The 24289-nt window shown below is 32.0% G+C and overlaps 2 protein-coding genes across 2 annotated transcripts; one reads left to right on the top strand and one right to left on the bottom strand.

Moving 5' to 3' along the window:
* Positions 1-5459: 5459 nt before the first annotated feature.
* Positions 5460-9849, top strand: LOC140796000 (succinate dehydrogenase subunit 3-2, mitochondrial-like). The gene is made up of 4 exons (XM_073148838.1): positions 5460-5598; positions 5679-5732; positions 8705-8767; positions 9279-9849. The coding sequence occupies exons 1-4, from the start codon at positions 5460-5462 to the stop codon at positions 9626-9628; spliced, it is 606 nt and encodes a 201-aa protein (XP_073004939.1). The 3' UTR covers positions 9629-9849.
* Positions 9850-10472: 623 nt separating this feature from the next.
* Positions 10473-13094, bottom strand: LOC140796606 (uncharacterized). The gene is made up of 2 exons (XM_073149669.1): positions 12950-13094; positions 10473-11639 (listed from the first exon to the last, which is right to left on the bottom strand). The coding sequence occupies exons 1-2, from the start codon at positions 13037-13039 to the stop codon at positions 11136-11138; spliced, it is 594 nt and encodes a 197-aa protein (XP_073005770.1). The 5' UTR covers positions 13040-13094; the 3' UTR covers positions 10473-11135.
* Between the last annotated feature and the right edge of the window lie 11195 nt (positions 13095-24289).

Genomic DNA, 24289 nt, shown 5'->3' with positions numbered 1-24289 from the left:
AGTCTCTTTGGCTCTTGCATGAATCATCACCCTTGTCTAATTAGTCATAGATTTGATTCCCTAGTAGAATAAGATATTGTAGTCTTAGCTTAATTTAATCCAAGCATGGAGAAATTTGGAACCTAAAATGTTGACCTGAAAACCTCAAAGAATCTAGATTGTATGATTTGATCTTCTTTTTCTACTATGTTATAGGTTTAATTAGTTGCATTATCAAAGATGCAATTCATATGATATTTGTCTTAGTTGCATTCCTACTTATATTTTATGTAGATTCATGATTGATTGAATTGGTTTATGAGCTAATTGTTCATTAACCCTAACGTGCTATTCCTATACATTTTATATGGAATAAGAAAATTAAAACCTATAAATTATTCAAACAATATCTCTGTAAATAGATATCCGATAATTAGAAAATTATATCTAACCCGTATTCGTATCCATATTCAAATTTCTTGCCCCTATCTAAATCCACATTCGATTTTTTAATCTAGTCCGAATTACGTCAGATAGTGGATCAGGTTGAAGTTAATCTGACCCGTTTTCACCCTTTAACTCACGTATCCTCTTCCATCCAATATTTTTACATTTACCAATTACTATGTTATATTTGAAAAGATATCATTTCAATCTACTATAAATAAATACTATTTTACTCATATGCTAAACTATCATTTTAATTTTATATCACATCAAATATAATTATTAAACACTATACTAATTTATAAAGAAATACTATAATAACTCTATAACAAATGAGTATAGCTATACTATAGCTCCTATAAGAAATTTGCACAACTGCAATTAATATATATATATATAGTTCACTCTACAAGGATGTCACAATACCCACCACCCATTGGAACATACCTTTCCAGCTTTCCTAGTCCAACTATGCCAACCTTTGACAAGACAACCTTTATTCTTTCCTTGTGCCAAAGTACTTACACCTTGCACTGTTTTGCCAACAGAGATGTACAATTACAACTCACAATGTTCATTCTGGGCACTGGTTGGAAAGCTTTGCATTGATTTCCCTCTCAAAAGTTCTTTACAACTTGGATAGAGATAAAAGGAAAGTTGTATGCCATCTACATCAACTCAGGAAGTTGCAGCTTTACCCAAAAGCTCCAGTTGCATGCACATAGCTCAACTAATTAAACCTTTGATTAAAAAGTAGCATCAAAAGAATCACAATTGGCAATATATTAGACTGACCTTTTTATTAAAAAAAATAAAGCATGAGGAAGGTAAGTTTTACATATATAAATAAAATAGTATTCTTAGGTCATTTTCATGAATCATATTACAGAAAAAAAATTATGTTATCATGAATTAAACACCCTATTTTGTAATGCATAAGTTGTATTAATTATCTTCACCAAGATATGTTCATTAATCTACTCAGAAGTTTTTAAGGTTCAAGTTTGTCTAATATATATCAACTCAAATAGTTGATGAGAAAATAGAAGCACACATTTTCAATAAGCTAGCACCAAGTTCTTGTTATTGAATTAGTGTGCTTCTTGGGAATATTTCATGGATTAGGATAATTACATCTAAAACCTTTACTCGAACTATTGCTCATTTTCATATTAACTTTCTTATTTAGTTTCTGTGACACTGGCATCTTAATTAAGTGTCATCAATGGAAAATGCTAAATAATTATTTTATCTCTAATACTAAATAAAACGGTATGGACAAAGTTTAAAATTGATCGCGTGATATTTTTTAACAAAAAAATAATAATAAATGGATGAGTAATGGAAAGAATATTTAGAAGGTTTTATATAGTTAGAAAATTTCCCTCTCAAGATATACTATCTAGCATCACAATCATCAACCCATACCTAAATGCTCTAAGCTGAATAGAATATATATAACAAGAACAAAGTTTGATATACTATTCCATAGTTTAGTATAAGGCATATCTCTATTGTATGCAATGTACATGCTCCATTCAGCTATAATAAACAATTTATGAAAGCTAATTAAGGGTACTTTAATTCTTTCAACACCATGAAGAAGACTACATTTTAAGGGCCAAATGGAGGTTGGATTGGATAAGGACATTTAGGCCACTTGAATTAATTCAAGGAGAACAAAAGTAACTGGAGATGTGCTCTTCCTGCCAACCATCAAATTATAAAACAGTTAAATTTGCACAGAAAAGTGATCATACACTACTTGATAAAGAATGATCACCAATCTCATCAACTTTGATTTCTGACATTAAAAAGATGGAGTTGTTTGTATTATTTGTTAAATATATGATATACATTATATTATAGCTAGTGTGTTTAGATTTATATCTTCTTAGCTCTTTTTACTTCTTATTTTCTAACATCGCTGTACTGAGTCGGATATCCTGTTATTTATCATCTGTGTACATACGATATCAGAGATGTAAGGAGACATGTTAAAGCCATGATATACATTATTATGATATACATTATTACGTAGAAAATTTAGTTCCAAAAGCAACTAAGAAAATATTGAGAGAAAGTTTGGTCCCTAAGAAAAATTACAAATGATCATAATCATATTTAGTCAGACTTTAGCACTACACAAAACAAGAAATATATAAGACTTCAACATTCAGAACATCCTTTCAAAGTCATGGTCACTGATGATTATTTAATTAGCATATTTTATAAATCCTGGATGCACTAATGATGCCTAGAATTTGCATGGATGATAATTAAAAAAAAAGAACAATAGATTATCATTATCCCCTTCCTATGCTTATGCTTTGAGATCAAGTTTACTTGTCTGGTTGTGTGTAGTAGTTGAGAATTTTCTTGATAACTTCTCCCATGGTGATAAGTCACTCAATTTGAAAATTTCTTAATGCTCCTGGTTGGCAAAAAAAAAAAAAAACATTGAAGGTTTCAAAACACATTTTCTGAGAACTAATTTAGTTCGAGTTAGCTCATTTAAATCATTTGTATCCAACAGCTCTGATCACATTCTAAATGAGATACATAAAGCAATGACGAATTAGAGCAAATATTAGTGCGATGATCTGATGCACATTCAATTGACGGTTAAACTGGGTTCACCCACATCGAATCTGATACTAGGTTTCGAATGTTTTTGTTACATGTGGGTAATAGTTATACTTTTTCTTTCTTTCGTATTGACATAGTATAATCACAGGATTTCTTATTTGACCAAAGAATTTGATCTCAAATGTGATGGGATAAGGTAGATTGCATTAAATTTGGTTCTCCACATGAATACTAAAAAAAATTTACTTATTTTTTGCTCAATCCTCACTTACTATTATATGCAAAACCTATATACGAGATATACTCACTAATACAGTATATTTTTTTATGACATTTGATACTAAAATTTACCTAAAACTCAAATTCGCACTTACTATATAGAGTAATTCTACACCTATTTTTATTATGTATAATAACTACAGAGTAAATTGTGACAAAATGTCTAATAAATGTATCGGCTTATACTAGGGTATGTTAGATATAGTTCTACGCATATAAATACAAAATTTAAAAAGATTATAGACAAATTATTAAAAGAAAAAGAACGAGATTCGGCCCGAACCCGACTCGACTCGGCCCGAAGTCTCAAGGTGTAGCATAGAATGTGGGCAGAGTATTTGGATGTTGGAAGAAGTTGGCCCATTCCCTAACCCCTTCTTTTATTATTGGAAAATTTGTATATAACACATTGTTTTATAACGTACGCGTTATATTTTTACTATTTATAAATCGGGTCCTATAAGTTAGGAAATATATGCAAAAAAATATCATGTGTTAGATTTGAACTACCATCGTGAGAATATTCCATTAAATAGAGATATTTTTATTTTTAAAATGACTAAAATACTCTTATTTTTAATATGACTTGATTGAGGGTATTTTTGTAATTTTTTAATATAGTTAACTTAACTCATAGATTTAGTTAAGTTTAACTAACTGATCTATATTTTCCGTTTATATTCGCTAAATCATAAAGCTCGATTTGTAAGCAGTAAAAACGTAGGGTGTCAACTACAATTTCATTAGAGATAGAGTGTTATACGAATATTTTCTTTATTATTAGATAAGTTATATGCAATTAATATTAGAAGATATTACACACAATGCTCTATATTTTCACTATATTATAAATAAAATTCTTTTATTATTATTTACAAATAGAGTAGCTTGCCACACCCTTGTAGATATTATTTAACTTGATTAACTTAATTACATAACCAAATTTAGAATCAAAAATAATTTTGAGATAGACTAAAACACTAATTTCTAACCAGATAGGATCAAATCAAGTATTTAGAATCTAAAAAGTTTATCCTAATACCCAATCTCATAAGATCAATGGATTAAAAAAATATATTGTTGTTTAATCTTAAATGTTATGTCAGAGGAGTGAGATAAAAATAACTTAGAAAGTATAAAAATATTATTTGAAATGGGCACAATATTTCACTTTTTTTTTCCATTCCAACGTATGTTTATTTGTGAAACTTAACTCCAAGTGTTGCTCAATATTTTTAACAAATATGAGACTTTATTTATAAATATTACGAAAATGAGTTTTATTTATAATATAGTCAGAATGTAGGGTGCTATTTGTAATTTTCTCTCATGATGTATATGGTGTTAAATGATATTTTTTTTTGTAAAAGTTTCTATTTATCTTTTACTCCTTTTGGATTGCAAGAGGCATTTTCATCAAAGTTTTAATATAAAGTTTCGACTACGATTAATGCTATGATTATATTTCTTTCTTACGTCCAAAATTAGTTTAGTAATTTACAGCAAAAAATCTTTTAATTTTTTAATTAGTAGAAATAGATCCTCCATTTATTGAATTATAAATTTGGGTTCTTTTTTACTGATTTAGACTAATTTATTATTTTTATACGTATATTATTAAAAATTAGAGCGTACTTTTTACATAAGCGATGCTTATAAATTACATAAGTGATGCGTGACATCTTTTTAAAAATATCGATGCGTACACCGTTGTAAATTATAACGTACATTTTACATAAATGGTGCATCTATATTACATATGTGATGCATGACGTTCCTTTTTAAATTAGAGCATACCTTTTGTATAGGCGATGCGTATAAATTACATAAGTGATGCGTGACCTTTCTTTTTTAATCTCGATACATATTTTTTTAAAAATTAGAGCGTATATTTTGTATAATAGACATAGTAGTCTTTTGAGAATTTATTAGGGCTAAATTAATAAAAAAAATCTGAAATTATAATTTAATAAATAGAGGACCTATTTCTTCTGCTGATTAAAAAATTAAAGGGCTTTTTGCGCATAATACTCAGACCTCATGAGTCATTAAACAGTAACTGGGCTTAAAAAACGGGTCGGGTTGAAGACTCAAACCCGACCCACGTTTTGGTCCGGTCAGGTCACGACTCACGAGTGGCCTTCTCGGATCCTGAACCGTTTACTATGAAGTCCGGTGGGGAATTTCGTCGAACAGGTTGTGGGCCCTTGGAATACAAATCATTTTCAAGTTACAGGGAAAAAGAGAACACAAATCCTGTGGGCTGCTCTGCTCTGCTCCTAAACGAGGTTTTTGCCAACGTAGGTCAAAATCCGAACCTTAGATCTCATCGCGAATCCTCGATTTAGCTGGGATATTAGTCTATACCTGAGTTCTTGTTGCAGGTTCTGGTAGGTCTTTTTGGATGGCGATGCAAATGAACGCTATGATGGCAGAAGGTAAGAACGGACCATGATTTGTGTGAAGTTCTGATTTGATTTTTTTTTTCTCTGTCAATGCAATTGGTTTAGTGTGTTATGGATGAGTGTGATATGATCCCAAGACCTGATTTTCAACTGATTTTGATTTATATGCTTGGTATCCTTGATGAATCCTCTCCCTGTTTATGGCTTAATTTTATGAGAACCTTTTCTTTAGAGGTACTTTTGGAAAAATGCTTGAATACCATTATTTGTTGCCTGATATTTGTTAGATGTACATGGTTGAAGTTCGTGATAATCTCCTCGCAATCAGGAAGTTCTTGATAAGTAATCTGTGCTGGATGTCAAGGAAGATTGCCTGATAGATGACGGTAAACCTTTCAGATCAATTAAGCATGTGTCTGATGTTAAACCATACAAGGGTATCCTAGTGCACGAGGCTCCCACTAATCTGGTATATGTAGTCGTAGAGGGCACTATTTTCATGACTATCGAGTATTTTTATAATATGTATGAGGGAAGATAATTTTTAATCCCTACACATGAAAGAGTTGACAGTATATCTTATAATTTGATTCGGAACCTAAGATCCATGATCTAGCTATTAGGTTGAATTTGGGTCTAAGTTCGAAATCTGAAATTTCTTAATTCCTACATTAAGTTGGGCTTGGTACATTGATTTGGATTTAATTAGACACATGGCTTATAGATTCTTATCTTAAATTGTTACAATTAACAACTCAAATCTGTGCTAAAAGTGAAAGCCCTTCTTTAAGGCCATCTTGTGGAACTTCTTTGTTCATTTTGTTACTGAGTTGTTGGTGAATCTGCAATCCTTTTCATCAAAAAGGCTACATTGGGAAGTAGGAAAGTAAAATGATGCTTTGTAATGAAGTCTAGTTGAATACTGTGGTTTGCCAGTTTGTCTCATTTTGCTGAGAAGTTTGATGTCGCTTTAACATTGTAGCTACACAAGTTCAGCAACTACTGTATTTATTTTCTGAGCTGCTCCATTTTATTAATAAGTCGTGTTTCTTACCTCATTGGATATAGAATGCTACCTCTCCCATGGGTTGCTATATCCCCTATCCTTTGGACATGGCATAAAATTTGGATTTCATATCCCATTCATCTTGTTTGTCTCAATTATAAGATACGTGTGGCCTATTAAATCGATAATCCAACCTCCCATTCCATATCCGCCAAACAAAGACTATACTAGAATATGATATATGCCACTGCTTAATAGGAGACAACCTCTAAAAGCAATAATACGATTTTGAGTGCCACTGGTAGCTATAAGTAGATGTAATAAAGAAGACATAGAGAGCAATTGATTCGTATTATATGCAATAGAAGTAAGTCTAATGCAAAGATGTTTGATGGGCTATTGGGCTATCTGACAAATTATGAATGCTTTGAATTGTAGTATGAATAAAGAGCTTGTAATTTGCTAGTTCTTTCAGTGAACTCCTAGTCTCCTTGCTTAAGGTAAAGCCACTCAAGTAGTCAAGTAGAATTGAAACTAGTCCTTGCAGCAGCAACTTCAGTTATGGTATTAAGTGGATCAAATGTAGTTATGTTAATTTGGTTCGATTGTTTGGGATGGGAGGTGCAGTTGGAGTATCAATCTGGTAGATCTCACATATATCATCTTTGGCATGAAAAAGATGGTGCATCATGTATGTAATCCAAACCAGATGCTATATCATACTAAAGTGAGGATATAGCATCCTATGAGGAGGGTGGTACTCTTTGTCCAGAGGGAGTGGATAAGGAATTTTTTATTTTGCCCTAATTTTTTCTGTAACTATTCATATCCTTGGCATAAATCTGAATGACAGAATCTGTTGTTTCATATGAATAATTTCCTCCCTTTTGATTATCCTGTATATAGTCTAGTGAAACTGAAGATACAATGAATTAAGGGAGAGCACTAGTGATCCCTTTGGATGTGTTATCCCATGGGATATTATTGGGCTTAAGGCTGACTAGTTCCCCCCTTTCCTAAGGAAATTACGGAACATAACCTTAGACTTAAGAATATTACGGCTAATTCAACAGAAGGAATTTTTAGATGACAAAACAACTGTTCCAGATGATGTAGAGTATCTGAACAGTGGCAAGGGATATGGCCAATATCCTTGGTGGATGAATCACATGCAGATGAATATCCTTTAGGTTTGAGGGATATTCATACCTAGAAAAAAAAATTTAAAGGTATCCACATAAAACTAAACGTTTTAAAGGATATAAACATAAATATTAATTTTAGAGGGATCTACATATAGATAGGAGATTTTAGAAGGAGATACATGTAGGGAAAAAAATTGAAATAAATAAATAAATAATATGTGTTGAGATATAAATTATTAGCAACTAGTGGTCACATGGCAAAGCATTGAGTGTAAATTAGAGTTGGAAAGTGGATTCTTCCTCATCTAGAGAGGAAGCGGGTTAGGCAGAAATAGGAACTCATATGATTTAGGGAAGTTAGACAAGTTAGGAACTTCCTGCGAGTAAACAATAGAAACTGAGACAGTTCCTGAAACTATGAACTTCACTTCTCTCACTTCCCTGTAACTAAACATTCCCATAGTGTGAAAACTTGAGATAGCGAGCCATGCTCATTTGATAAAGCAAAGCACTGGAGATTGTAGGCCAATGGACTGGTGGTGAGGGACTATTTAGTGCCTACTTGCCAGTTGGGTAGCATAGGCCCCTCGAGAATTAATGCACGAAAACCCAAAATGGCGAAGAATTGTGGTATTACGAACTACTAAAACGGAATTGTAGTATTACGAACTACTAAAACGGAACAAACCATTAAAAGCTATCATTTTGAGGATATCTATAATTAATTTTATTATTTGAAGTTTGAGAGGATTCTCGTAGCATAATGTCATATAATATGCTAGGCAACGCCTAGGTTTCTTTGACTCTCAATTCATAACTGACTACTATGACTTGATTCCTTTGTTTTACTGCAGCAGAAAAGGTTAAGATGAATGCTCGTTCTGCCTTCGAGAGAGATGCTCCATTTGCACTTCGCGGTGAGAAATTTATTTCTTCTTTTACCTGGAACATATTCTTCTCATGAGTTTAATCCTTATTTTTCTAAGATAAAAATCGAGTCTTGATGAATACTAGATAAGTAGACCCTCTTGAACAACATATTCGAATTCTGTCTAGAGATATATCTGACTGTATGTTCTATAGTCGGTTAATCCCTTTGGTGGCATACTGGCATCTCATGGAAGTTGCTAATTTTCATCACCCTGGGCCTCTCATTTTGAGTTCTATACATGTCAGTTTCCATGATAAGTTGCAACATTATATGCTACTCCTGCACTGAGACAACCCTACTGTGTTTAAGATTTAAAATATTTCCACTGATTTCAGCTAGCACTGTGCCTGGCTCCTATCACCCAATTAAGGAACAGGGCCACTGACTGCTTAGTTTTGTAGATTTACATGTTGATATCTTATACTTCACCAAGTGGTCATCTGCTCTTTCTTATAAGTAGGCTTACTAATTTACTAACAGCATGTTATATACTTCAGGTAGCCTTGGTAGGAGCAGTATAGATGGGTTTGGTCGGCCCTTACCCAGCCTTGAGCAACTTAGGGGCTACAAAACTCAGACAAGGTTTCCTTACGCTTCGATTCCTTCAAAGACTGCCCAGCCAATAATATCTCCTAATGGAAACCGATCCCTGCACTCGAGCCGGATCTTATCTGCCCCTTCTAAAGGAGCCGTCTCAAATCGGCCATTATCACCTCATCTACCTCTAAAGAAACCACAGCTGAGCGCAACATATTCGATATCGCACCGTATATTTGGAGCTGCCTTGGGTTCTGCTATACTGTTGACTCCAGTTGTTATGAAGTTCAGCCTCTTATATGATGTATAAGAGATGAAGACTGGAAATGTTTATGGGAGAAAGATTTCCAGGACTATTTCAAACCAAGTTCTGAGTGATGGATAAGGATTCACTTTTTTCTTGTTATGTTTGCAAATGGCTGTGGAAGCTGAGAAATAAATGATAATTGACTCATGCAAGAACTTTTTTTTTCTTTTTTTGTGAAGAGAAGAACAATTTATTCTGTTACTAGCATGTCCATCTTGTTCTTACATCTGGGTATTTCTTTTGGCTACTATTCTTTTATTAAGGATTCTTATCTACTATTGTCAGCAGCAATGGTTAGTCAAGCAACATACAGTTTGCTCCACTATAACTTTTAAACTATTGGAATAGTTACATTTAAACCCCTTAGAACTATCACTACATTTCACATATCTCTAGAAATTTTTCTCTCTTTGACACAGAACTCTGAACAATTTTTTAATAGTCAAAAGATATCAGCAAAGACAAACGTGAAGTACTATAGCTTGGAATTGCAGACTGCCTCCAGTCTTTAAAGGTTAAAGTCTCAGTGGCATTGCAAGAAATTTTGGCACTACATGATCAAATAGCATTTTTAATCTCATACCAGATTGCTTCATCTTTAATAAACTTGTTGATCAAGTTGCCACAGACCCATCTACAAAAGCTTTGTAGGTAATGTCTATCTTAAGCATGAAAAGTTGCATCCAATTGAAAAATGGCAAAATAAGGTTAAAGCTGTATATTTTGCCCATCCAAGATGTTCTTTATATGTTCAGATTCATCAATCTACCCCTTTTAAACAAATCAACAGAAGATTTATAGTAAATTTCTCCCTCTAAAAAGAGGATAAGATCCATGCAACCACACCTAACAATAGGCAATCAATTGATCAATAGAAGGAAATGATTCAGAATCCATCTAACAGAAGACATTAGCAAATATTTCAAGAGGAAATGCTAAATAGAAAAGGTGATACATTGGCACTAAGTTCCACTATATTTTTTCTAAGGCAGAATTCCTTTGCATGATAGGGACACAAAGATAAGATTCCTATCTCATCTCCCTACTTTAAAGGAACAAAAGCAATTCACCAACTTAGAGCATCCCTCAAAGCTACTCCACCATCACTCTCCATTATCATGCCATAAAACCAAAGACCATGACCAGCAAATTGCCTCAAGAAAATGGCAGCAACTCCGGATCCAATCAAGGTTGGAACACGAGGGACCTTTGCTACCCTGATCTCTCAGGAAATTGAGTACTTCAAGAGGCTTGAACTCAAACATGTCTCTCACAACAAGCAGAAGATAGTTATGAGAGATGCATCCTTCACTACTGCAAACTCCACCCAGAAGTCAAGTACAAATAGAGCTAAGAAGAAGAAAAAGAAGAAAAAGAAGATAGCAGCAAGTAGAGGATTCTTGCCGAGCATCTGCTCTGCAGTTGAGATAACTGAGACCAACCAGAATGACAGGATCACAAGGCTTAGGTATAAAAAGTTGAAAAAAGATGGGAAGGATCAACCTCAAGGCTACGCTATGGACTCAGAGAGCTTAGAGAAGCCGAGCTTCCTAAGCCGGTTACTCATGGGGTTGCTGCACTTAAGATCTACGACTTCCACCACATAAGCGTGTCCTTTCTTTTGCACTTCATCTGCGTTAGGATTTCTATCTGTCAGTACATCATTTGGGCGTAGTGTTGGAACTCGTTGCCCATTTTTCCGAATGCTTTTTTTAGGCTTATGGGTATCTCCTGGGTTTCCATGCTCATTGCTGCCATTGCTGCTGCTGCTGCTGCTGTTGCCAGAGTCGTTTGGTGGATTCTTCCTTTGGATTGCTTTCTTAGGATTAGCACCACAAGGTACTGAAACAGGGCTTGTTTGATATCTTCTTTGAGAAGAGGAAGCTGCTTGGGGTGAAATTTTCATGTTCTCCAATTCCCTTGACATAAGAGAGCCAATTGTGCCAGTGCTGCCCACTTTTATTGAGCCTCCATTTGCAATTACAGGTTCTGCTGTGCTTGGCATTGTCTTGTTCTTAATTAAAAAGAAAAGAGTAATTCAGATATTGGTAACAAATGAATTGATGTATGAATATAAGTTGCTTCAATTCTATATAGGCCATGATTCTGGTATAAAAACAAAGGACCAGGACATAGAAGTAAGCCGTGAGTTATAGTTTTGACATAGAACTTTTCCAGGTTGCAAGTTTAACTACTTCGATTTCAGCCAAAAGGTCAGTGAACAAGAACTAAAGAGAATGCAAGTAGGAACTGGATACTAAAGTTCAATTTTCACGATCTGTATCTTATCACCATTACATCAGTGATCTATAATTACCATATGCCTCTTTGCAAATGGAAATCTCACTAGAGAATAGGCTTCCCATGGATCCTACATGACCAGTTAAAGGATACATGCTTAACAACAAAGAGGCCTTCAGAGAAGATTTTTACATAAACTATAAAAGTTAATCAAACCAAAAATTTGTCAACCAACACGACAAAATACAGATCAAGAAGCATTTGAATCAAAAGGCTTCAGGTTTTAGGATGTATAGAGACAGAAAAGGAATTAGCAAGATGCCTTTACAATTTAAGTCACACTATAATAAGTTTGGGATGCATACTCAATTGTTTCAACGGAAACTCCACGCAATCTTGCCTAAGATCGTCCTACAAAAATCCACATTGGTGAGAACCTCACGCAATGAGCAGCCAGTAGCATTAAGCATAGAAATGTCATCAAATAAAATATGCAGGGAAAAGTCCACATAGCTGCAAATCCCTATCATCTAAAGAAATGAAGCAAGCAGCAACTACTGACTACTATCTTGTTATTTTTTATGTTCTTGGGCATTATGTAAGAAGATCTGAATTTGGATAAATTATATGAATCCTTGGGTGCATCGGGTAGCATTCTCCAAATACTGATCCAGCTAAACTAAGGATATGAAAGCTGGATTAGATGAACAATACGTTGAATCACTTTCAGCCCTACTGCTAGATAAACTATGAGAGAGAGAGATTTCTCACTTCTTTTGTTTGAACACAAAATAGAATGGCTAATCTGAAACTAGCAATAGTAATTTTCAAGATCTGACAACAATAATGTATAAACAACACCAAAGTTCATACGCATAAAGTTTTTTTCTTTTATCTCTTGCAAGTACCCATTATCCATGGCTTCTTCTTCCTTCAAACAAGATCATTGCATACATTTGGCAAAATTACTAAGAAATGAGCAACAATATACCACCACATTCTGATGGAAAGACCCCAAATCTCACTCTTTGCAATAACCAAGGAGAAAGAAAACCAGAAGGAAAAAAAAAAAAAAAGACCTACCTTTTTCACTTGATGCCTAGTATGAAAAAGAAAGAATAAAAAAGAACCCATCTCCCCAAAACCATAAAACTTGCACATGAAACCATCCATTAGCAAATCCTCAGCAAATAAAGCACCAAGATCACCAAAGAAAAGAAAAAAGAGGTGAAGTTGGAGACATACCAAGTTGAGCTCAGTCTCTTCTTTCTGACATAAACTCTGAGCTCTTTAATGAAGTGAGGAAGAAATGGAGAAAAATTAGAGGGAAAAAATCAGTATTTAATGTTAAAAGCGCAGGGTCGCAGTCAAGCTCATCTCAGTCTCGTGGAGTGGAATTCGTGCTTCTGCCTCCCATATACTCATTCCACTGTCTGCCTGTACGTATCATTTTCTGTCCCTGTGGAACTCTTTTTCTTAACATGTACTAATGATGGGATGAATATTTTAATCAAACTTTTTACTACGCATAAAGTAGGAGTTTTTTTACCAAACTAACCCTCTTCTAAGCTTTATTGAATAATATAGACGAAACTGAACTTAATATCAAATTCACTCCTCTAAATAAAACATTGAATTGCTAAATATTTTACTCATTTAAAAATAAAATATTGACCATATCAGTATTTTCCTAAGTGAGCATTTTTATTAAAACACTTTATTAAGAAAAGATGATACATATAAAATATTAAATAGTTAAGTGTCTTCTTACTAAAAATATCAAATTATTTAGCGTCTTATTAAGATATTGAGTTACTAATTTTCGTCGATCATCCGAATAAAAATATAAAGAAAAAATTTATAGCATCGAAAGTTTGTGCTCATTTATCTATTTTAATTAAAAAAAATACTATCGTAAAGCTATAGAGAGGAACTCTATGTTGGACTTGGAAGGTTTTTCCCATCTCCCACTTATACGTCTTTCATTCGTTGATGTGAGCAAAATTTACTTCCCACAAGATGATTAATATAATATGTTTGTTTTAAAAGAAAAAATAATAATTACATATCGATTCCTCGTAGTAAACTTCACTCAAAATATAAAAAAAATACTTTCTCTAAATTGTTTTTATATTTTTTTATATTTTTTTTCTAATAAAATATGAACTGTTTAGTATTACCTAGAATATAAAACGCTGAATAATATAGCATTTTATAAAACAAATTTTTGCCATTTTTATCTAAAAATAAAATACTAAACTTGTTAACATTTTAATTTTAATATAAATATTTTCTTAATAGGTTTATATAGATATTTTTCTTTAGTTTAGAGGATCTATAAAAATAATAAAAGGTTCTAAGAAGTGTATATAAAAAATAGTGATAGTTGAAGAGTGGCATGAGTTCCGTGGAGGGTTAAAATACCTCCTTTTTTTAAACTTTAGACTATAAAATAGTTATCAATAATTTTTGCCTCACAAAGATATACTTTATTATATTATAATACTGGTACAATATTAGATAGTTTTAAACTATTTTAATAATTTATGCAAGGGCAAACTATGTTTTTCTTTCCTTACATCTAAGTTTAGTTCTAATTATGATTAATTAAATTTTACTAATCAAATATTATTTTTAAAACAGCACAAAAATATTTAGGATAATATTTTAAATTTTTTTGCAATTATGTAAAAAAAAACCTCATAAAACATATTAGGAGAATGATTCTGAGTGGCTTAGCATACAATAGAAATATAATATTTTCTACAATAAAAAAAAACCAACGACACTGTTAGAAAAAAAAATTAATAATTATAATTAAGTCAAAACATAGGATTAGATTTGTATCTAATATCCAGGAGGGTGAAATGTATTTAAGTCAATTTGAAATAATTTTAACATATTTACTGTCATTAATATGTACAAAGAGGAGAGAGAGAAAGAGAGTAATATCAACATTTTTTAATCTTGGGGTGAGATTCTGAGACCAAATAAAATTAAGAAAATTATTCCACATGTTTGTGAAACCCTAAAAATTCTTCTTAAAAACAATCATTTTTTATTTTATTTTTTGGGTACTAAGCCAAGAAGTTTAACTGTTTAGATCCAGATCTCCATAGAGGGGATGATGCCATTGAGAACATTTAAAAAATATTTCCTACTCAATCTACTTGAGTTGCTTGGACATGCCTGACAAAAGAAAAGTAATGGCATAACTATGCAACTGTCATTTTACTGTGATGCATATGAGAACAAAGTATCCAGAGCTATTTCTATGTTGGAGAGCTAAAAGTTGTTCCTCTTTTGTCTTGTTGTCTTGTTGGGATTAATTCATAGCAAAAGTAATGTTATTCCTAGTTTTTTTCTTTAGGAATAAATATATCATTGCACTTCATTCCCATGGTTTGACCTAATTGCATGACTACTTTTAATTTAAGCTTATAAGAATCGGATATCGCATATTTAAGTCTATTTATCTTTTAATTTATTCATACTTATTTTTTATGTGAGCACTTAAGTGAAGTCCAATTAAGTTATATAAGCCTTTAAGGCAAAGCGAATTAAGTCATGTAAGCCTATTAGATAAGTCATAGTTCGAGTTATGTTAGCCTTTAGGGTTAGTTCGAGTAGGACTGATTATACCCGACCTCTATATATAGAGAGGCTAGGCTTCTTTGTTTGATCATCCAAGCCTTCAAACATTAAGAAATTATTTTAGCTTTGAGTTTATCTTAGGAGTAAAGAGTAAGATGAATATAGGAGTAGAAGTAAATTAATTATAACATTTATTTTCCTAGGAGTTGATCTAATTTAGAACCATAATTCTACCTCCAACCCATATCCACCATCACTACTATGAGCAACCCTACTATATAGTCGTTCACCACCATCCTTGGTCATCAGCCACCGTCCAACAACCGCCACAATATCAGATATTTTCAGTTCTATCCTATTCTGACCTTCCTTACTATTTTGTTTTTAGCTTTTCAATCCAATCTTTAATTCACATGAAATAAAAGTCATTAGAACCCTAACTTACGAGAGTACAAATTATAAAAAATGTCACAATTTTATTATGTCCAAATCTTTCTAGATCTGGTTCGTAACAGTCCACCACCATCCTTAGCCATCTGCCACCTTCTGACGACCGCCGCAATGTCGGATAATTACCAATCTATCTAGTTTTGACCTTCCTCTACTAATTTTAACTTTTCATTTCGACATCTGATTTATGTGAAAATAAAGCCATTAAAACCCTAACTCATGATGCTACAACACATAAAAATATCATAGTTTTATTATGCTTAGATTTTTTTCAGATCTAGTTTGTAATAGTAGTATCAAAGTCAACATGCCTTGGTCGATGGTTAGCACGAGATCGAAGAAGATGAATGAGGAAGGAGCAACCGTGGAGGACCAGGAACTCATCCAATCTTGTGAGTGTTTCCCTTGTGCCACCATCACCACCGGCAATCACTGACGACGAACCATCCAGGTGGGTGAATGCATTGATAGAATCATTGAAGACAGCCACAGAAAGCTCCAATAGGATCAAGAAGGCGATCCAAGCCTTAATGACGGTTCTCCTAACCCAACACGGCTACCCCATGCCACCAGCACTACTAGACACGGCGGAAACCAGCTAGCCGCTGCCACCAACTCCAAGTCATGAGGGAGGGGACAAGCCGGCCCAAACTGCAGCCTCGACCCCTCCGACGACGACGGTGGGGGTCCCTCCACCACTATAGAGCCTCACAACTGTTGCTGCTGTGTCGGAGCAACCGCCACTACAAGGGCCAAGATCTTCTTCCTCGCACGTGGTGGAAACTAAGGTTCAAACCGCATGCACTAAGACCCTAGCTCGAACCACTAGTGGCTAAGACTTGGCCACTTGCAGCTAGGGCAGACTAGCTTGAACAAGTGGGCACTAGAGTAGAACCCACTGCTAGCCCCTCTTTCACATGGTAGATGGGAGTTACACGAAAATCAAGGATATGCAGTTTGAGAGCAACGAAAGATATGGAAATCACCATGGATGCCTTAGGGGCATGGTGGTCAGATTGAATCACATCATGAAGACATTGAGCTCGATATATCAAGTCTATTTATTTTTTAATTAATTTATGTTTATCTTTTATATGAGCTCTTAAGGCAAGTCTAGTTAGTCATGTAAGCCACTAAGACAAGTCCAATTAAGTAATGTAACCCTCTAAGGCAAATCTAATTAAGTCATGTAAACTTCTAAGACAAGTCTTAGTTTGAGTCGTATAAGCCTTTAAGACTAGTCCGGGTAAGATTCATTGTACTCGACCTCTATATATAAAGGAGATGGGCTGCTTTGTTTAATTATCCAACTATCTTTATTTATCTAAAAGTAGATTTAACTTAGAACCCTAATTCTACCTCCAAACCCTAGCCATTATTACTTCCACGAGCCAGCCTACCTTACGGCTGTCCAACATCACACTTGGTCGTCCGCCACCCTTCGACTACCGCCACAATATTGGATAATTACTAATATATCTAATTCTGACTTTTTTTTCTATTGTTTTAGTTTTTAATTTTTCATCCCATTCACGTAGAACGAAAGCCATTAAAACTCTAACTCACGAGGCTACAAGCCTACAAAGCTACAACTCATAAAAATATCATAATTTTATTACATGCATCCAGATCCGGTACATAACATAAGCACTTAATATTTCTATGGTTCAGACTAAAGTGCAATCATTAGGTTGCCGATAGAAGGAAGATAAAATAATAATTTTAAATATTTTAAATTCCCTTCTTATAGTATTACCATAAAATTAAAGCTAACAAATTTAAAAACATTGGAATCCTTAATTATGTTAATTAGGGCACTATAATTCTTTTGGGGCTCATCTATCAAATCTAACTTTTGCCCTAAGGGCATTATAATCCTTTTATGTCTCTATTAACACTTTTTGGACTTCATTTTAAATCTTGGCCTAATCATAAGTAGGTAAAATATAACTATCCGATAAATATTAATTTAATGTAAGAAGACTAAAATGCCCTTTTTACGCATCAATTGAACCATTAAATTTCTTTCTTCTCAAATCCTTCTTATTATTGCATTTTGGATATTATAAACATTTCGAACAAAAAATAGAATATAAAGGCAAAATAATATTTAATTTTTTTCGTTGTTAGTTTGGATGAAAGAACTAACGGTTGCACGATGATAACTACAAAATATCACAAACCATTTGCACATGCATTTGTTGTTTTTATTTAGTGTTTTGAGAATCCTTTGTCTCCAATACATCATTAAAACTTTGCACATTATTTTTTTCTTTGGTAAATGAGACCTCCTTTGCAACATGATTCTTTGTATCATTTATATATAGAGAGAAGAAGAAGGAAACAAGCTTAGTTTATAGGAAAATTTATATATAATACCTTGGTTTTTAATGAAATTATAGATTATAGTCTATATTTTTACTACTTGCAAATTGAGTCGTATGGTTTAGCAAAGAGTTAAATATATTTTACCCTCATACTTATACCTAAAATCACTTTACTCCCTCTACTTCAAAAGGTCTCAAACTAGTCCCAGTACTTATGACTAAAGTAGGACTATTAATTTTTCTGTTAAATTTAACCAAGTACCATGACTATCACCGACGAGGCGACGTGAAAGATGAAGGATGACTTGATGGATCGTTTTTCTCACCTTGTACCTTGAGAATAAGGTGAGGGAAGCGTGATGGATTATTGTGGTTCTTGATTTAGGTGCAAAGTGAACATAATTAGACTACTTCAATTTGTATCAATTTCTTTTTATATTTTAGGAAAATAAAATAGTTTTGGATAGGTGCACTCGAATGCAAATGGATAATGTTTGAACATTTGATTCACGTTCGTACATACAGAGAACACGTTTTGGCTGTTCGAACGCGATCGCGGTGCGTTCGAACACACGACAAACAAGTTGAGTTGTGATAGAATTTGTTTAGAGTTTTTGAATATTTAGCTAGCCTCTATATATGTGAAAAAGAATACTCTATTAATTATTGATCATTGGAATTGGTTTTCATCTATGCTTGAGTCATCTTGTCCCTCCTCCTTCTCCCTCTTAGTATCCAACCCAAGTTATCGTCTACACCCAAGGTTATCTCTCTCCTCCCTCTAACGACTAGCTATACCTAGAAGCTCTCTTCTCCCCCTTCATCTAGTTCCAAGCACTAATCCATCCACCATACCATAATCATCTTCCATAACCTTAACCATGCATTCCACATCCATCCGGTTGCGTTGGATTCCTGACACATAGATAAACAACATATCCAAATCTCAAATTAATCCAACGATATTGATCTCATTTACCTTAGCAAGTTTCGTGCTGATTTTTATCCAGATTATCAATTCAGATAGAAACTCATCTTTACCAAAAGCCACCGTAACAATTAAGTAGAGATATTTTATTTCTAATATGACCAAGATACCCTAATTCTAAAATGACTAAAATGCTCTTATTTTTAAAATGACTAAAATGCTCTAATTTCTAAAATACCCTTTGTATGACTTGGTTGAGGGTATTTTTATAATTTTCTTAATATAATTAACTTAACCCAAATGTTTAGTTAAGTTTAAATAACAAATCTAACAATAGAGTGACACATATTCGTTAAATTATAAAGCTCAAATTTATAAATAATAAAAATATAGGGTGTAAACCACAATTTCGTTAAAAGACATAGTATTATATGTAAATTTCCATAGTTTATAAGATGGTCATCCTTTTCTAGGTTGACCTAAATCTTGGTTTCTATCAAATTAGATCCCCAAATTGCTAACAAGATTGATAAGAGGAAGAGATGGTCTATTAAGCTTCCCTAGAGATGGCTAGTGAAAAGCCCAAATTAAATTGGAAACTATTGAATGAATCAAAGTTTTTGGCTCCTTTTTTACTCTTATTTTTGCTATATAGGCCTATAATTCACATCAAAAATAGAATAAGAAGAGATTTATTTTTCTTATTAAAGATATATTCTAATTGATTCTGAACTTTTTATGCACAATAAATTTTTCTTTAATAAAATGTTGTTGGTTTCATGCATAATGACAATCTTATAACTAATAGATAATAACACCTAGAGAGTATCCAAGAATCACTAACATATTGAATAACTCTTATCAAAAATAATTTTACCTATTTCTCTAGAAAATATAGAAAATAATATGAGCTACTCTCTCCAATCTAAGTTAGATGTTCATATTATTTCACTTCCTAAGTTACAAGCAACTAGGAAGAGATGTGATGTAACTAATATTCTATGCATATGGTCATAAGAACTTTAAATATTAGCATCAATTACTAGTGAGGTATCATTACTTCATGTAACATTATCAATCTCTCTCATTAGTGAGACTATTTATGACATGCCAACCTTTGTATTCTTCCCTTTAATACCATGTTGGAGCTAACATTAAAGTAAATGTTACTATGTTTAGATTGTCTCTAACTAATTATTTAGTTTTTGACCAAACTAGCCATGTTCCAATTTATTTTTACGGAAGTAGACTATCCCTCAAACTTATTACCAAATGGGGTTTAATTTACTGTAGCTCTAATAAAAACGCTGAACTATAAAACGCTAATTAGTTCAGCGTTTTTGTCTTGTCCTAAAATGCTAATTAGTTTAGCGTTTTATATACATAAATTATTTTAACTTAATCTTTCAGTAGTTAAGAAAAAAAATTATGTAAGGATAAAAATGCTGAACTAATTAACGTTTTTAAAAATGCTAATTAGTTTTATATTTTTATTAAGGTTATAGTAAATTAGACCCCATTTGGTAATAAGTTTAACAGATAATCGATAAAAAAAAAATTAGTCTGGTCAAAAACTCCTAATTATTTACCTTAAATAATAATCATCATTTTCTTATATATTATTATTTTTTTATTCGGATTGTAAATAAGTTGATTTAATTGACTCAATTATTAAACAGATTATGTTTATATTTATTTTTTCAACCCTATTTATGACATAACCAACCAACTCATTTATAATACGATAATCTAATTATGACTCAAATAATTGAATATTTTTTTTATAATACGAATATATTTATGTAATAATTTATATAAATTTAAAATAACTTGGACGTTCATATAATTAATAATTCTATAATCACCTGTGACACGTGGCATAATCTGGGACTGCCAGGTGTACATTTTCATATAAGACATCCTTCATGGGTTGACGTACTTCAGCATGTGATCATGCTATGAAGAACGACAAAAAAAAAAAAAAACTTTATTATCTTTGCATAACAGTAAATAAATTTCTAATTAATTTTATGAAATTATATAAAAAATAATAATTGGAGAACTTATAAAAAATCACACTATAATTTTATTTTATTATCATTAACATCTTATGTAAGTATTTATCATTAGACCCATGCACTTTATTTTTAAGGTTAATAATAATAATAATATTATAGAGAACTTATAAGAAACATCTTATCATGTAAGTATTTTCCGTTCGACTCCTGCATTTTATTTTTATTATCTTAAAAATAAAAAATATCAAAATTATTAATGAAATTGTTACTTTAGACAATAATAAAATTAATACATCTAAAGTATATATATCTTATCATATAAGTATTTTCCATTCGACTCCTGCATTTTATTTTTAAAAATCAAAATTATTAATGAAATTGTTTGATATTTTAATACATCTAAAGTATATACTCGAAGAAATAATAATACTAAACTTATAAATATTAACGACGAAGTGTTTTTAAGGATCGAAAAAATAAATACCTTTAAAGTAGGGTGTTTTTATTTTCTATTTAAATACTTGAATTTTGATTGATGAATTCAAATAATTATGGGCAAGTAAAAATGATGTTAAGTATTACTTTTAAGAGTGATTTTGATGACAATGACCTCATTATGGCCCAAAACCAAACATTTCAAATCTAAGTTAAGGTGTCCTTGGGCTAAGCTATTAGGATGTGCCACCCACTACTAGCATATATCACAACTAATTTGTCCCAAAAAGATACAAAGGAAACAGCTATTGATGATGTATATACTTCTCCAACCTTGTCTCTCAAATGAACAAGGAATCAAACTTTTCCCATTTACCATAACCTTGAATCCATGTCTACTTAGATGTAGTAATTCTTGTCAATGTGAAAATAAAAGAGGGATTTTGACATAGTTGTCGCTAAAAAAAACATATCGCTACACTTTAGAAATTCCATTTCGCCGATTAATAAATCTAACTACTCACTGTTAAAACTAAATTTAGGTTAAAAAGAACCGTTTTGTTTGCCCTTATATGAATTCCCTAAAATAGTTTTAAATTTATCTAATGTTAAGCCATATCATAGTATACAACAAAAAAAAAAATTGTTTTTTGTAAGAAAAAAAAATTATGAAATATTTAAAATGTAGGCATTCTCTCTTTATGAAACAAACTAACCAACTTGCCTTGTTGCTTTAATAATAAGGGTCCAATTTGTCATGTAAAACTATAACTTTAGGATTCTTTAGTTTTCTCAATACCTCCAATTAGTCAAACAAATAGAATATCATTTTGCAAAGCAGTTCCCAAAAAAATATTTTATAAAAGATTTTAGGTTTAGATTCTTCCATAAAATCAAAGGACCAAAAAATTATTATTAAAATAAACATGAAGACTATTAAATCTTGATTTAGCTAAATTGTTATTATTATTATTATTATTATTATTTCTTTTGTCTCCAACATCATATTTATGATGACTTAATATTTTAGTACTATAAATTTTTTAGAGCGATCGGCATTAAATGCTAATCAGCCATCGAGTTCATTGAATTCATCCGTTATCGATACATAGGTTGGATATCTGGGCCAATCTTATTTTTGATAGAGCTCGATACAAGAGATGATCCTATACACACAGAAAAAGAAAAAAAAGAAAAAAAAAGAAAAATACAGATGATACATAAAATTAATTTGATAATGGTTAGTTTATTTATACATAATCTCTCGGCTAAATTACACTTCTACTACTTTCGATAACCTAATGTCATATCAAGTCTCGGAGAAATAAAAACACGCAATTCGTCTCTTATACTACTGAAAATATAACAATATACTGAAGTATAGATATTATAATATTTTAGAAAATTCAACGATTATATTATTTTCCAAAAAAAAAATGTATATAATAAATACTAAGTGATAGTTCATGGAGTGAATATGTAACTTACCTTTATCACTATTGCCTACTTAGTTAATCCCTTTTCCTTTTGGTTCTTTTGACATCTTTTGCTATCTTTTGGTAATAGAGTTTCAAATATGAAGATCTTATATATGCTTTTATAATGGTTTGATGGAGACCTTAGAGATGATAGCAACGTCAAACCTTAAATATGTGGTCCTATATATATAAAACAATTATGGTGTAATTTGTAAAATTTTAACCTCTTTTTTAACAACTTCACAGGCTTCAACAACCTTTCCAGCTGTTCATCTTATCTCATTCTTAAATTTTTTTTTTTATAGTTTGAACCTTTGTATTAAATATTTCTAAACTGATCAACCAACTTTAGCAGTCAATAAGTATCTCTCCGACTCTAATCTTAAGTAATTATTATGTAAAAAATTATTTGATAGCTTGGTGAATCGACTGATGGCTCGACAGTGCAGTGGCTTCAAAAAGTAGTGTGGCGGCTTATAGGAGCAGTGCAGTGGCTTGTAGCGAATGTCTCAGTGGTCTTTAAATCGAAGTAGGTGGTGTAGATCAATGTCTCAACAATGCGAATGTTGGAGCAATAGTATGACAAGCTTAAAGCTTAGACTAAGCGGCTCATTGTGTTTGCTATAGCTTTGTAGAGTTTAAGTACTTCTGTATTTAAAGATCTGGTCTTACTTTATGGACGACTTGCTAAATATAACCTACGCCTGTCATAGAAAGATATTAAAATACAAATAACCACGTTTGATTAGCTCATAAAGCATATTTTTATTTTTGGACAAACATACACTTTTTTTTTATTTCTTTCTCCATTTTATTTTCTGTCCTTTATGAATAAATCTCTTGAAAGATATGTTTGCAAAATATATAGAATATTCCCACTATATATCTGCTGAGCTAATATTTTTACAAATATATTCATAAGAGAGGGGTTTTATTTTTATTTTTTTTGCAATAAACCCAAAAACCCAAATTGTCGGTCCTTATTTGAAAAAAAATTAACCTTTACAAAGTTACTCTTTATATAGAGAATCCAAATTGTAGTACATTCCAAAATGCAAGATGAGCCCTTCCAGAGTGAGGTTTTTGTAATTTAATTATATTTAATTTTTTTAAATTTAGCATATAATATTTAGGAGTATATATTTTTTTATAATCGATATACATTTTATACTAAGAATTTCAGTAACTAAAAG

This window comes from Typha latifolia, chromosome 10 (genome assembly GCF_019914945.1).
Source record: "Typha latifolia isolate L0001 chromosome 10, TyphaL0001v2, whole genome shotgun sequence".
NCBI classification, from domain to species: domain Eukaryota; kingdom Viridiplantae; phylum Streptophyta; class Magnoliopsida; order Poales; family Typhaceae; genus Typha; species Typha latifolia.
Note: the sequence above shows the minus strand (reverse complement) of the source record. Positions and strands in the feature narration are given on the sequence as shown.

What these genes read in the sequence shown, in the direction of transcription:
- LOC140796000 (XM_073148838.1), top strand. Translation starts at nt 5,460, where the DNA reads ATGAAGTCCGGTGGGGAATTTCGTCGAACAGGTTGTGGGCCCTTGGAA. An exon ending in CGAGGTTTTTGCCAACGTAG is followed by an intron (nt 5,599 to 5,678) that starts GTCAAAATCCGA and finishes TTCTTGTTGCAG; the next exon opens with GTTCTGGTAGGTCTTTTTGG. An exon ending in GAACGCTATGATGGCAGAAG is followed by an intron (nt 5,733 to 8,704) that starts GTAAGAACGGAC and finishes GTTTTACTGCAG; the next exon opens with CAGAAAAGGTTAAGATGAAT.
- LOC140796606 (XM_073149669.1), bottom strand. Translation starts at nt 13,039, where the DNA reads ATGGATGGTTTCATGTGCAAGTTTTATGGTTTTGGGGAGATGGGTTCT. An exon ending in CTAGGCATCAAGTGAAAAAG is followed by an intron (nt 11,640 to 12,949) that starts GTAGGTCTTTTT and finishes TTTTTAATTAAG; the next exon opens with AACAAGACAATGCCAAGCAC.